Source organism: Pelophylax lessonae (genome assembly GCF_965119305.1).
Source record: "Pelophylax lessonae genome assembly, chromosome: 8".
Classification (NCBI taxonomy): Eukaryota; Metazoa; Chordata; class Amphibia; order Anura; family Ranidae; genus Pelophylax; species Pelophylax lessonae.
The window spans coordinates 6,684,979-6,699,205 of record NC_138775.1 but is presented as its reverse complement, the minus strand read 5'-3'; the positions used below and the strand labels follow the sequence as shown (position 1 = coordinate 6,699,205).

The window sequence follows — 14,227 nt, the reverse complement described above, 5'->3', positions numbered from 1 at the left end:
CTCAGCTATCCATACAGAACGTGATCCTCCTATTTAGGATCACAGGTCTCTGTGTTGATTTCACAAGCCCCTCCCCCCTCCCACAATTAGAAAGCACCCCCCTAGGCAAACATGTAACCCTTTGATCGCCCCTGGGTTAACCTCTTCCCTGCCAGTGTCATAAGTACAGTGACAGTGCATATTTTGTATATATATATATATATATAATGTCAGTTAGGTGTCTGATCTGTCCCCCGCAATATATATTGGAACACAGGTCTCTATGATCATTTCACAAGCCCCTCCCCCCATACAGTTAGAAAACACTGCCCTAGGCTCACACTCAAACACAGCTGACCGTTCTTCTCCCTGGAAGGATCACAGAGCGCCTGTGATCCTTCTATATAGGAACACATGTCTCTATGGTCATTTCACAAGCCACACCCCCATACAGTTAGAAACACGCCCCTAGGTATACATTTAACCCTTTGATCACCCACTGTGTTAACCCCTTCCCTGCCAGTGTCATTATTACAGTAACAGTGCATATTTTTATCACTGATTACTGTAGTAATGTCACTGGTCCCCCCAAAAGTGTCAAAAATGTCAGTTAGGGGTCCGAACTGTCCGCTGCAATGTCACAGTCATGCTAAAAATCGCCACCATTACTGGTAAAAAAATAAATAAAAAAAATTAAAATGACATAAATCTTTCCCCTAGTTTGTAGACGCAATAACTTTTGATCAAACCAATCAAAATACGCTTATTGGGATTTTTTTTTTTTTTTACCTAAAATATGTAGCAGAGTACAAATTGGCCCAAAAAGGATGAAAAAATTATATATATATATATATATATATATTTTTTTTTTTTTTTATTGAGATTTTGCATAGAAAAAAATACAAACAAGAACAGTAGGTATCTGTTATCCCGATTACAACAAAGTAACAGTCAAGTTTTAAAAGGATGAAAAAATTTGATTTTTAAATATTTTTATTTTTTTTTGGGAATGTTATATCGCAGAAAGTGAAAAAAAAACTTTTTTTTTCAGAATTGTGGCTCTTTTTTTTTTTTTTTATAGCGCAAAAAATAGAAATTGCAGAGGTGATCAAATACCACCAAAAGAAAGCTCTATTTGTGGGGAAAAAAAAGGACATCAATTTTATTTGGGTACAGCATCGCACGACCACGCAATTGTCCGTTAAAGTAACGCAGTGCTGAATCCCAAAAAATGGCCTGGTCATTAAGGGGGTAAATCCCTCCGGTCCAGAAGTGGTTAATAACCAATTGCTGACCGCCCTATAGTAGTTTAACTGCTACAGGGCGGTCGCACTGCGCAGAATCATGTGTGTATATATGTATATATATATATATATATCAGTGGCGGCTGGTGAAGTTTTAAGATGGGGGGGCGCAAGACCCCGCCCTTCTATTTTGACCCCTCCCATTTCTCAGAAGCCCCACCCCTTATAGACTCCACCCATTTTGTCCCCTGTATTTTGCTTGCGTGAACAAATTCTCCCAATATATCACATATTAAGGGGTCCATTAGTAGTTTTATATATATATATGTGATCCTGAACTTCCGGATAGCGGATGCGAGTGGGAAGTCACTGTACAGAGGTGAAATAATATGCCACTATTTTTGTGACAAGCATATGTGTATCGTGTTTCTTTTAACTACTTAAGCCCCGGAGGATTTGGCTGCTCAAAGGCCAGGCCCTATTTTGCGATTCGGCACTGCATGACTTTAACGGACAATTGTGCGGTCGTACAACGCTGTACCCAAATAAAATTAACGTCCTTTTTTTCCCACAAACAGAGCTTTCTTTTGGTGGTATTTGATCACCTGTGCGATTTTTACTTATTGCGCTATAAACAAAAAAAGAGCGACAATTTTGAAAAAATAACAATATTTTTCAAATTTTTTTTATATAAAATTCTCAACAAAAAAAAAATGTAAAAAATCAAAATTTTTTAACATTTTAGGCCAATTTGTTTTCTGCTACCTATGTTTGGTTAAAAAAATTGCAATAAGTGTATTTTGATTGGTTTGAGCAAAAGTTATTGCATTTGCTAACTACGGGAAAGATTTATGTCATTTTTATTTAAATTTAACTAGTAATGGCGGCGATCTGCGATTTTTTTTTGCGGGACTGCGACATTGCGGCGGACAGATCGGACACCTAACTGACATTTTTGACACTTTTGGGGGGACCAGTGACATTACTACAGTAATCAGTGCTATACATATGCACTGTTACTGTAAAAATGACACTGGCAGGAAAGGGGTTAACTTTATTGGTGATCAAGGGATTAAGTGTGTCCCTAGGGACGTTATTCTAACTGTCAGGGGGCGTGGCTTGTTAGATCATCACAGAGACATACGATCCTACATAGCAGGATCGTATGATCTCTGCTGTTACATCAGGGAGCATGACAGACGGCTGTGCTTACTTCAGCCGTCTGTGTTTCTCCCTCTCCTGCGGGAGATCACGAGTGGCCGGCGGACATCGGAGGCCGCCGGTAACATGCGCGGGGATGTCAGTGAATGAGCGGGGGTGGGAGCGTGCCGGCGGCGGCAAACGCTCGCCCCCTACAGGCTCATGGGCGAGTGATGTACCCACACGTCCGTTTGCCCAGGAGAGGCTGACTGCCGCAGTATATAGTCGTGCGGCGGTCGGCAAGTGGTTAGTATAGATGTCTATGGCGCCCAATATGTTTTAATAACAGTTAATAAAATATATTTTTTTAGAAAATGACTTCTCTTATGTGAGTGCCTCCAAACTCCACCATTGGCAGGACATGGTCCTGCGTTCTTTTTTTTTTTTTATACTCAGGGCTCCTTTTCTCAGAGAATAGGTGCAGGAACTCCACCCCTTGACTCCGCCCCCTACCCACCTAATGGTACTTTTCCACTGCAAGTACCGGCTCGGCTCCACTCGGCCCTGCTTGGCCCTGCTTAGCTCGGTTTGGTTTTCCACTGCATGGTACCGCATGGTACGGTGTTGGAACGGTTCGGTACGGTTTGTTTTTCCACTAAAGTAGTACTAAAGTAAGTGGGTGGGATAACAATGATTCTCTGACCAATCAGTGGCTAGTAGTGACAAACAGTCAAGGCTGCATGCAAAGGATTGTGGGATATGGTACCGGTACGGCCCTCTTGGAACCACAAGTGAGGTGTTACTGTTTAAGCGAGCCGTACCATTCGGTTCCATGTAGTGGAAAAGCGCCGCCGTACCGAACCGTACCAGGCGGTTCCACGCAGTGGAAAAGCGCAATAAGAGAACCATTCGTTGGGTCCACCCCCCAGTACCACCCCTTTTTAGAGATTACAGAACAAAGTATCATTTTGTTAAGTATTTTGTATGGAAGCGGGAAGCAGATGGCCTGAGTCGGAGGTGGTGGAACTGAGTTCCACCAAGTTCCAGCTGAAAAAAAGCCCTGATAATACTTCCCCGGATGTGGCACAGCTCAAGGCCCTTTTTATTCTCTCTCCACATATTATTCTAATTAATAAATATCTCGTGTCCTCTACACAGCTGCAGCACAGTGTCGTCTATCGGACTTGGAAAGACACAATTGTTAAAATGTAACGGAATGGGAGGGAAATTTGTGACCATCGCTCTCCCGGAGAAGAACGCGTCTCTTTCCCTGTGCGAGGTGCAAGTGTTCGGAGTCAAGGTGGACATTCCTGGTAAGTATTAATAATGTGAATATTTAAACATCACGATCAATAAGCGCAGTAGAGTTTGAATTTGTATCACAGCTCTGGGACCACATTGAAGGGAACCTCGGATCAGATATGTTTTTTATTGTTAGGTGCAGCAAGCGGAGTAATATGTCAGTGTAACCCTTCCTGGTATTTATTACCCCCCTCACAGAGATAATAGTACCCCCCCCCCCCCCGACAATGCCTTCATCTGCTTGTCTCTCAAGAAGGACGGCACAATCTTTGTTTACCCATCATCCAGGGTCACTACTTCCTGGAAAGAGATTCCAGCTCAGAAATGGCAAAATCATGTAAATCCTGGGGGCCTGTGCTGTTTTTGGATGTGCTCAAAAATGTCTGACACATATCCCCTCCTGCTCTAGCCTCTCACTTTGTGATCTGCTACATTGGTACAATGTTGCAGTCTGCTCACTTAGGAAGAGGTTAGGGCAAGGGTTAGGGCTTAGTGTGTTGGGGATAGGATGTTAGGGGTTGGGGTTATGGGTTAGGGGTTAGGGTTAGAGGTTAGAGGTTAGAGTGTTGAGGTTAGGGTGCTGGGGTTAGGGGTTACTGTGTTAGGGATAGGGTGTTAGGGGTTGGGGTTAGTGGTAGAGGTTGGGGTTATGGGCTAGGGGTAGAAGTTGGGGTTATGGGTTAGGGTTAGAGGTTAGGGTTAGGGTTAGAGGTTAGGGTGTTGAGGTTATGGGCTAGGGGTTAGGAGTTAGAGGGAGGGGTTGGGGCTAGGGTTCAGGGTTGGGGTTAAAGTGTTGGGGTTAGGGGTTAGTCTGTTAGGGTTAGGGGTTGGGGTTAGAGTTTGGGGTTGGGGTTACGGTGTTAGAGTTAGAGTTAGGGGTTAGTGTGCTCAGGTTAGTGTGTTAGAGATAGGAGTTAGGGGTTGAGGTTAGGGTGTTAGGGTTAGGGGGTTAGTGTGTTAGGAGTTAGAGGTTGGGGTTCGGGTTTGGGGTTACTGTGTTAGAATTAGGGTTTTGGGTTAGGGTTAGTGTTAGGGGGTAGGGTTAATGTGCTAGGGTTAGAGGTTAGTGTTTTAGGATTAGGGTGTTAGGGTTAGGGGTTGGTGTTAGGGTTAGAAGTTAAGGTTATGGGTTAGGGTTAGTGTGTTAGGGCGTTAGGGTTAGGGGTTGGAGTTAGGGTGTTAGAGGTTGGGGTTATGGGTTAGGGTGAGGGGTGGTTAAGGTGTTAGGGGGTTGGGATTTGGGTGTTAGGGTTAGGGCTTGGGGTTCATGGTTACTGTGTTACGGTTATGGGTTAGGGTGTTAAGGGGTAGGGTTAGGGGTTAGGGTTATGGATTAGGGTGTTAGGGGGTAGGGGTTGGAGTTAGGGTGTTAGTGTTAGTGTTAGAGGTTGGGGTTATGGGTTAAGGTTAGAGGCTAGGGGTTAGTGGGTTAGGGTGAGGGATGGGTAAGATGTTATGGTTAGGGGTTGGGATTAGGGTGTTAGGGTTAGGGGCTGGGGTTTCAGGGTTACTGTGTTATGGTTATGGGTTAGGGTGCTAGGGGTTAGGGTTATGGGTTAGGATGTTAGGGGGTAGGGGTTAGGGTTATGGGTTAGGGTGTTAGGGGGTAGGTTTAGGGTTATGTGTTAGGGGGTAGGATTAGGGTTAGGGTGTTATGTGGTAGGGTTAGGGTTATGGGTTAGGATGTTAGGGGGTAGGGTTATGGGTTAGGGGGTAGGGTTAGGGTTATGGGTTAGGATGTTAGGGGGTAGGGTTATGGGTTAGGATGTTAGGGGGTAGGGTTAGTGGTTAGGGTTATGGTTTAGGGTGTTAGGGGGTAGGGTTATGGGTTAGGGTGTTAGGGGGTAGGGTTAGGGTTATGGGTTAGGATGTTAGGGGGTAGGGGTTAGGGTTATGGTGTTAGGGGATAGGGGTTAGGGTGGGGATTCAGTCATCCCAAGGGCAGAAGGATGTCCTAAGCTCCATTCACACATAAGCATTTTGTAGATGTGCGCAGCGCCAAAACTCACAGTTAGGAATGCGCAAATCTAAGCGTGGCAAAAAGCTACATGAACTACTTTGCCCAATTTGTGGCACGCAGGAAATCCCAATGGAAGGAATGGGCTGCCCTGTGCATGTAGCATGAAAAAACAAAAAATGTGTGATCACAAAATGCTAGATATGACCCAGCCTAGATGTGACCCTGATTAATGCCGGCACATCATATTATCGGGAGGGCCGTTAGTAGAAGACTTTACTATGAAATTTGTGGGTTTTTTTCCAGTTTCATATTGCCCCTGGAATGAAGATGTTGAAGATGTTGAACTGATGGACAAAAACCAAGGCGGTAAGAATCATGAAAATATTAATATTTATTAAAATGCATGTAAAACCAAAAATGTTTCCAAAAACTTTTAGATAGAGTGGAGAAGAGTAAAAAAATTTCAGTTTGTTGTTTTTTTTCCTATGTCTCACTGGGGATAATTCCCTTCACTTCCTGCCCTGGAGACACAACAGGAAACGAGAGGAAATCATGAATGGAATTCCTATCTTAGACAGTTGTTACTGGAAGAGGTTTCCTCATTTCCTCTCCTCTTGTTTTGGTGACAACTCAAAATGTTTGAGTTTCTTATGACTTTCCACCCAGGTGATAATAGTCACTCCCTCTAGAAAGGACACAGGGAGCAATCAAGCTAGAAAATGGTCCTGGGGTTCCCCTCACTTACATGCAGTGCCCTGCCCAAGTCATGGGGGCATCCCCTAAAAATAACTTCAACCATACCAAGACAAGCAGGCTAAAACAAGGGGGGTGCCATCACCCATGCAGACCCGGCTGTGGTTGTCAATGTCCTGTGCTTTGCCCAGGTGAGGACTGGGCCAAGGGGGAGGGGGGCAATAGGAGGGGGGCAATAGCCCCCTGGGCTGCTATGATGCCCCATAAAAAGGCTGCACCTCATCTGCCACAGACATGCCTAAAGGATTCCTGGTGAAGGGAAGTCCCTGCCGCTGACCTACTGAGTGTGGGATGAAGACAAGGACAGAGCGGAGGCCTCCCTCTCCAGCATGGATGGTGTAAACTTCTTCCATGCCCCACTGGAGACTCCCCTCCCCCAGTTAGCCCCAACTGAGCTGTCCCAGATCCTCCCAACTGCCCCCTGCTGGCCAGGTCGGGAACCTAGATTTTCGTTGGTGAGTAGAGAGTACCTGGAGTGGAGCTCCAGCCTGAAATGGAGGTCACGAGGAGGCCAGGAAGAGGGAGAGTGGGTATCACGTACCTGGAGGTGAGCCTGATATGGTGAGGAAGGCCTCTCTTACACCTCTGACTCAGTGCCCCTGATAGTGCAGACAGGGGGCACCGGAGTGGAGAGTAACACGAGTGCCTGAGGGTTGCTGGAAGCGGACAGGTAGCCACAGGCAGGGATTGCCAGGGGAGTCCAATGAGCAGAACGATGAGCAGGCAGCGGGTGCTGGAGACTGTAGTCAGGAGAAGCTGGGTGAACCTTCTCAGACAGGATGGACAGATCTGTGGAAGACAAGAGCGTGGTAAGACAAGCCAGGTCAGGAGCCAATCGGTAATGTAGGAGCCAGTGGGAGCAGACAGATGCGGAGGTCACGGGACAAGCCGAGGTCAGGGCAGGCGGAGAGCGGAGGATGGTCAGGACAAGCCGGGTCTGGAACTTGGAAACAGGATAGAGGTTTGCAGGAAACAGGAACCAAGCCTGAAGACAAAGCAGCACTGGAGCTGAGCACAGACTGGGTTTAAATAGCTTATTTGGCGCCAGAATCTATCGCACGTTGCGTACTCGCAAACATGAGTGCGCGGCTGCGCGAGTTCGCACATGTGCACAAGCCATCGCCAAGTCTCTGCGAGTTCTAACAGGAGCATGTCTTTGCATGTGAACAGCAAACCTCTTCTTACAGTGGGGAGGGGGGCCGAGTTGCACCATGGGCCTCTGGTTTGTACTTGCCCCCCAAGGCTAAAAGTTGCCAGTCAGCCCCTTGGCTATGCCTCATGCTGCTGGTGTAGACACCATGATTAGAGTTGGGCCAAAAAACCCCTCCCCAGCTCGTTTTACACCAGAACTCCGGAACATGGAAAAAGTTCGGACCCAAGCAGCAAACTATCAAAATCTATGGGACCAAACTTGAAAAATCAAAAGTCCCCATTTTTAAGGCTTATATGTGAGTTATTGCCAAAAAAGTGTATGGGGACCCGGGTACTGCCCCCTCCCCCCCCCCACCCGCCGCTTCCTGGACTTTTCCCCCGCTTACCGGAGCCGTCGGTAGCAGGGAAAACGATTCGATCCTTTCCCCTCCTAGGCAGGAAGTCGAGTGAGGGCAAGCTGCCCCCCCCCCCCACTCCACTCTATGGCCTTGGAGGACCGGAGTCCCATGTTATTGGGAACAAGGGCCTCTTTCCCACAACCCTGGGCTGTGGTTTTTGGGATCTGCCGTCAGGAGGGCTTATGGGAATCTGGAAGCCCCCTTTCACAAGGTGGCCCCAGATCCTGCCCCCCCCCCCCTATGTAAATGAGTATGGGGTACAGAGTATCCCTGCCCATTCACTAAAAAAGTGTCAAAAAGAAATAAAAACACACAATTATTTTATTAAAAAAAACAAAAACAAACAATGTCTCCCTTCGGTGTAGATCAAACCTCAGTCACGACCGAACCTGAAAAAAGAAGAAGAAAAAAAAAAGCTCCACCCACAACGAAGGCTGATCACCGAATGCCTGCTCTGCCAGGTGACAGATCTTAAATAGGTAAGAGGCAGAGCCACTTGGCGATGCCACCTAGTGGCACGGACCCCCTGTGACGTCACCGATTGGTGCATGCTGGGTTAGTGTTGTCACATTGGGGCGGTGCCACCAGGCGGAGCAGGAAGTCGGCGGTTAGCCTTTGTCATGGGTGGAGCTTTTTTCTTTTGGGTCTGGAAGTGGAGGCGGGAATCTTATTTGACGATGGATCTACATCGGGGGCTTTTTTTTTTTTTTTCTTAATAAAGGAATTATCAAAAACTGTATGTGTGTTTTTATTTCTTTTTGATTCTTTTTTTTTTTCCGGTGAATTAGTAGGGGTACAATATACCCCATACCTATTCACATAGGGGGGGGGGGGGGCAGGGATCTGGGGGCCCCCTTATTAAGAGCGACTTTGAAAATCTAATAAGATTCTGATAAATCCAAAAAACTAGACAATTAAAAAAAAATTTAAAAAAAAAACAAATTTTATGCTAAACCTCACAAAAAGCATAGCTGCATTCCTACTACTATTAGTAGTTGTTGAAAAACAAAACATGCGGCGATCAAATTTAAATGTATTTACAAAAAACAAATGAACAAACATCTGTAATTGTAGTTTGAATTGTGTTAACTATAATAAATACAATTATTAAAAGAAAAAAAGTCTACTGTTTAAAATAAATTTAAAGGGTTTCAAGGTTTAAACACTGATATAACAAGGCTTGCTACAAACCATTTATTATTATTAATCATTATTATTATTATTATTATTATTATTATTATTATTAATAATAATAATAATATTAGTAATAATAATTGCAATAATAATAATTTAATAATAGTTTTATTTAATAATTATCTAATGGTGTTAACTATAATAAATACAATTGTTAATTGAAAAAAGTCTACTGGTTAAAATTAATATAAAGGGTTACAAGTTTTAAACACTAGTATAACAATGCTTCCTACAAGCTATATTTTTATTAATAATAATAATAATAATAATAGCAACAACATTAATTTTAATAATAGTTGAATAATAATTATCTAATGTTATTAGAAATTGCCATTTTATTTTAATTTACTTTTTTAAAGCTGGCAATAAAAATTCAAAATGGCTTCCTTAAATAGTGATGATTCGGACACTTGCTGCTCAAAGCGGCCCTTTAAACCGGTTGCTAGGCAACGTCTTTTGACGTAGCTCCGGTCCTCCAAGACCATAGAGTCGAGTGAGGGCCATCTTGCCCTCACTCAACTTCCTGTCTCTGAGGATCCGGGACCGGATAGTTTTCCCCGCTGCCGGCGGGTCCGGTAAGCTGGGAAAACATCTGGGACACGGCAGGAGGGGGGGGGGCACCTCTTCCCCTGCACCGTAAGGGTAATTCCGCTGCGAATCCACCACTGGGACCACCCTTATCTGAAAGCCGACCGCCCGCCGTTTCAAAAAATACCGGGGTTATGGCAGCAGATAGCTACCCCAGTATTTAGCTTTTAATGGCCGACGCATATAGTCGTTGACGATGACTGATGGGGTGACAGGTGACGATGATTGATGAGGTGACAGGTGACGATGATTGATGAGGTGACAAGTGACGATGATTGATGGGGTGACAGATGACAATCACTGACGGGGTGACAAGTGACGATGATTGATGAGGTGACAAGTGACGATCACTGATGGGGTGACAGATGACAATCACTGATGGGGTGACAAGTGACGATGATTGATGAGGTGACAAGTGACGATCACTGATGGGGTGACAGATGACAATCACTGACGGGGTGACAAGTGACGATGATTGATGAGGTGACAAGTGACGATCACTGATGGGGTGACAAGTGACGATGATTGATAGGGTGACAGATGACGATGACTGATGGGGTGACAGGTGACGGGCAATGGTCACTGATGGGTGACAGGTGACGGGCGATGGTGCACGGCGGTACTGATGGCAGTCTCTTGTGACAGGTGAACTTTAGTCTATGTCCACATGTGAGCGTAGCGATCGTGGGCAGAATCACTGCGATCCCGCCCGCGATCCGGAAATCATTGCAAATCGCGGGACGCCTGTGCGTTACCCATGATTTGCAATAGCACCCCAAACGCTGTGCGATGTTGCTGCGATTTCCACCTGCCGAATCGAGGTAACATCATGCAGACAACGCATGATGCCCCAAAGAAGCTCTTGTACCTTTTTTGGGCGTCATGCGTTGTTTGCGCGATGTTACCACGATTCAGCAGGTGGAAATCGCGGCATCGCACAGCGTTTGGGGTGCTATTGCAAATCACGGGCAACGCACAGGCGTCCCGCAATTTGCAATGATTTCCGGATCACGGGCAGAATCGCAGTGATTCTGCCCGCGATCGCTACGCTCACATGTGAACGTATCATTATGGGTGTCAATTTCTGGGCACTGATGAGGTGACTGTTGGGTGACAGGTGACATTGGAGGGGGGGGGGGGGCTGAGGACTGTGTGGGGACCTTTATTTGTGTGATTTTACTTTGTGACAGGTGTACAGAGCAGTAACTCACTGTTAAACTGTGTGAGGGGAGAAGAGCTAGTAACAGTGAGTTACTGCTCTTTGTTTACATTTTGTAATCGGCTGTGAATGGATTCACAGCCGATCACATAGTAAACAGTCACTGTCAGTGACTGTTTACTAGTGCCGGTGACAGCTGTGTTCCTAGGGAACACAGAGCCACCGACATGACCGCGCTGCACGCTCCCGATCGCGCATGTGCGGTCATCTTCCGGGCTCCTGTATTGTGATCGGCCAGTGTCATTGGAACACAGCCGATCGCGTGGGAAACAGCCATGCCCATTGGCTGTTTCCCCCCTGCCGGTGACGGGGGGTGTCCCGGGGACACGCCGACACCGGCAGTGCAGGGCGGCGCGCACACGATCGCGCGCCTGCCCTGCTTTTCTGGGATCACGTCATATGACGTCTTCCCAGAACAATGACGTCTTCCCAGATGAATTGACGGCGTGCGGGCGGCAAGTGGTTAAATAGGGATGTTTCGGACACTTGCTGCTCATCTACTGGTAAAATAATTTAAAGGATTACAACGGTTTAAATGCTGATTTAACAATGCTTGCTACAAACTACATTTTTAAAATTATAATAATAATATTAATAGTAATACATATTTAATTTATAATTATCTGGTGCTAACTATAATAAATACAAGTATTAATTGAAAAATTGTTTAATGGGTAAAATTCATTTAAAGGGTTACAAGGTTTAAACCCCAGTGTAACAAACTACTACTACTAATAATAATAATAATTTAATTATCATCTACTGTTACTAGAAATTACCATTTTAGTTTAATCTCCTTTTGTAAAACTTTCAATAAAAATTCAAAATGGCTTTCTTAAATATGAATGTTTAGGACACTTGCTGCTTATCTACTGGTTAAAATGAATTTAAAGGATTACAAGGTTTAAATGCTGATATAACAATGCTTGCTCCAAACTATCTTTTCTAAATATAATAATACTAATAATAATAATAGATATTTAATTTAATAATTATCTGGTATTAACTATAATAAATACAAGTATTAATTGAAAAATTGTTTAGTGGGTAAAATTGATTTAAAGGGTCACAAGGTTTAAACCCCAGTGTAACAAAGCTTGCTACAAACTATTATTAATATGAATAATAATAGTTTTATTATCATCTACTGTTAATAGAAATTAACATTTTAGTTTAATCTCCTTTTTTAAAACTGGCAATAAAAATTCAATGGCTTCCTTAAATAGTGCACTTAAGTCACTTCAGGGCACTTGCTGCTCCTCTGATTATTTTTCTCATACAACAACACTGAATGTTTGCTAAAATGCTTGCAATGTAACTGACTAGAGGAGGATTGTTGTTTTCAGCAAAGGTGGAGTAACACTTTAATCTGAAGATGTAGTTATAGTTGTCTTAATTAAAGTCCAAAATCTTGGCTTCAATTTCTCATGGATATCATAAAAGAAACCCTCTGTTCTGTTCTCTGCAGTACCACTGCTCCGCCACAAGATGTCATCAGTCTTCTGGGGTAAATAATGCTTGGCATCATTCCACCTGCAAGGCTGAGGACATAGAGTGATTGCAGGGCATTATGGGACCCCCATGAGGGTGAGAGATATATAATTAAATGTACAATAGGAGTATAAAAACAAAACAAAGAAAAAATGTAAAAGCCAAATAACTGTAATAAATGGGATGATAATAGTTATACTTGTGTGAAAATGCCTCTTCCAGCTCCAAATATGGCCCCGCAAGGTGTAGCATCTCAGCCACCATACGGCAGTTACCTTTATGGCAAAGAAGCCAGGTTGGCCATTGATGAAAATCTCAATAGCGATTACTACGGTGACAGCTGTACCCACACCAGTGAGGAATGGGAACCTTGGTGGACGGTGGATTTAAAATCCAGAATGAACGTTTCAGCCGTCGTCCTAACCATTCGAGATGATTGCTGCAAGCAGAGGTTCTACGGGGCGGAGATCCGCATAGGGGACTCCAAAGATCGAGCCAATCCCAGGTAAGCGTATTTACGAATTCTCCTAACCACTTCCCATCTGGGCCAATTCTGGCATTTCTCTCCTAAAAATCATAATTTTATTTATGATATATATTTTTCATGTTCGGGTCCCATAGACTTTAATAGAGTTTGCGGCTCGAGTCCAAACGTTTTCCCTCTCCGGGAGTTTTGTTGCAAACCGAACTGAGGGGTGTTCAGCCCATCACTGGAGTCAATTAATCTAAATACCATCCATAGATACCATAATCAGATATAAGTAAACCTAGCAGACAATTAAATCTGTGTGTGACAAAGTATACCTATTATTTCCCTGCAGTTGGATTAAGGGGTGGAGTCTGTCTGTAAATTGCACCAATACGGCAAAAAATTTCATTATCTAATCTCTAGGGGTTATGATATTGGGAGCGGAATATCAAATTTAACCAGCAAAATCTATCGTCAGTGAAATTTTATATTAAACAAGCAAAAACATCTAGATAATGACACCGTTAGGTACCCTCAGAAGCAAGATGGTGGTAGATCGCTTTGGATGAATGGATATGGTCTTAAGATGACCAAACTCTCAAAATGGCTGGAGATGGATGGAGATGGATCAAGTTTACAATGGGGTCTTTTAAGATGGTCCAGAACTAAGATGGGGTCCCTCTTTCAAAATAGAATTGATCTCAAGATGAATTTCAAGATGGAGATTCTCAATGGTGATGGAAATGATGATCCAGTCTCTCGATGAGCTCTTCTATTTATCTTCCTAAAAACCATTTAATCAAGGGATCCTCTCAGAGGGTGTAATTTGTAATACTTACTCAGTCCCGATTGTTGGGTATTATTACCGACTGACTATTTGTTTGTTCAAACAATAGCTTACCTTGACCATCAGATGGCACTCTAAGACTAGAAATCCCTATGTCAAGTTTTCTAGAAAGAGGACGGATTTATTGGATTCAACCTTTGTAGGATAAAACAAATTTATCCTTAGAGTAATCTCAACGTGTTCATTTATTTAGATCAGGGGTCTTCAAACTATGGCCCTCCAGTTGTTCAGGAACTACCATTCCCATCATGCCTAGGTCCTATTTTCCACCACCTCCCAAAAGCCCACAAGGGGTTGGATCCACTACAAGGGGACCCTAACATCAGTGACTTATTTGGGGATGATGAGGTTTTCTGTTTTGGAGCAGAGGACAGAAGAACTATCTACCTACCCAGTTACTGATCTATATGGTGCCACAATTTACAACCACACTAATACTGTCCAGGGCAATTATCCATAATGGGCCACAGTAATAGAGCGCCAGCCTGGAG

The 14,227-nt window shown here is 44.1% G+C and overlaps 1 protein-coding gene across 1 annotated transcript in view; it reads left to right on the top strand.

The window, feature by feature from the left end:
* The window catches only part of LOC309561715 (uncharacterized protein), a gene marked incomplete at its 5' end in the record, with an annotated part of 149,264 nt that overhangs the window by 43,846 nt on the left and 91,191 nt on the right, over positions 1 to 14,227 (top strand). Inside the window, 2 exon segments of the mRNA XM_082265701.1 lie at positions 5,929 to 5,991; positions 12,643 to 12,925. Of these exon segments, the coding sequence (XP_082121827.1) occupies positions 5,929 to 5,991; positions 12,643 to 12,925 (346 nt within the window).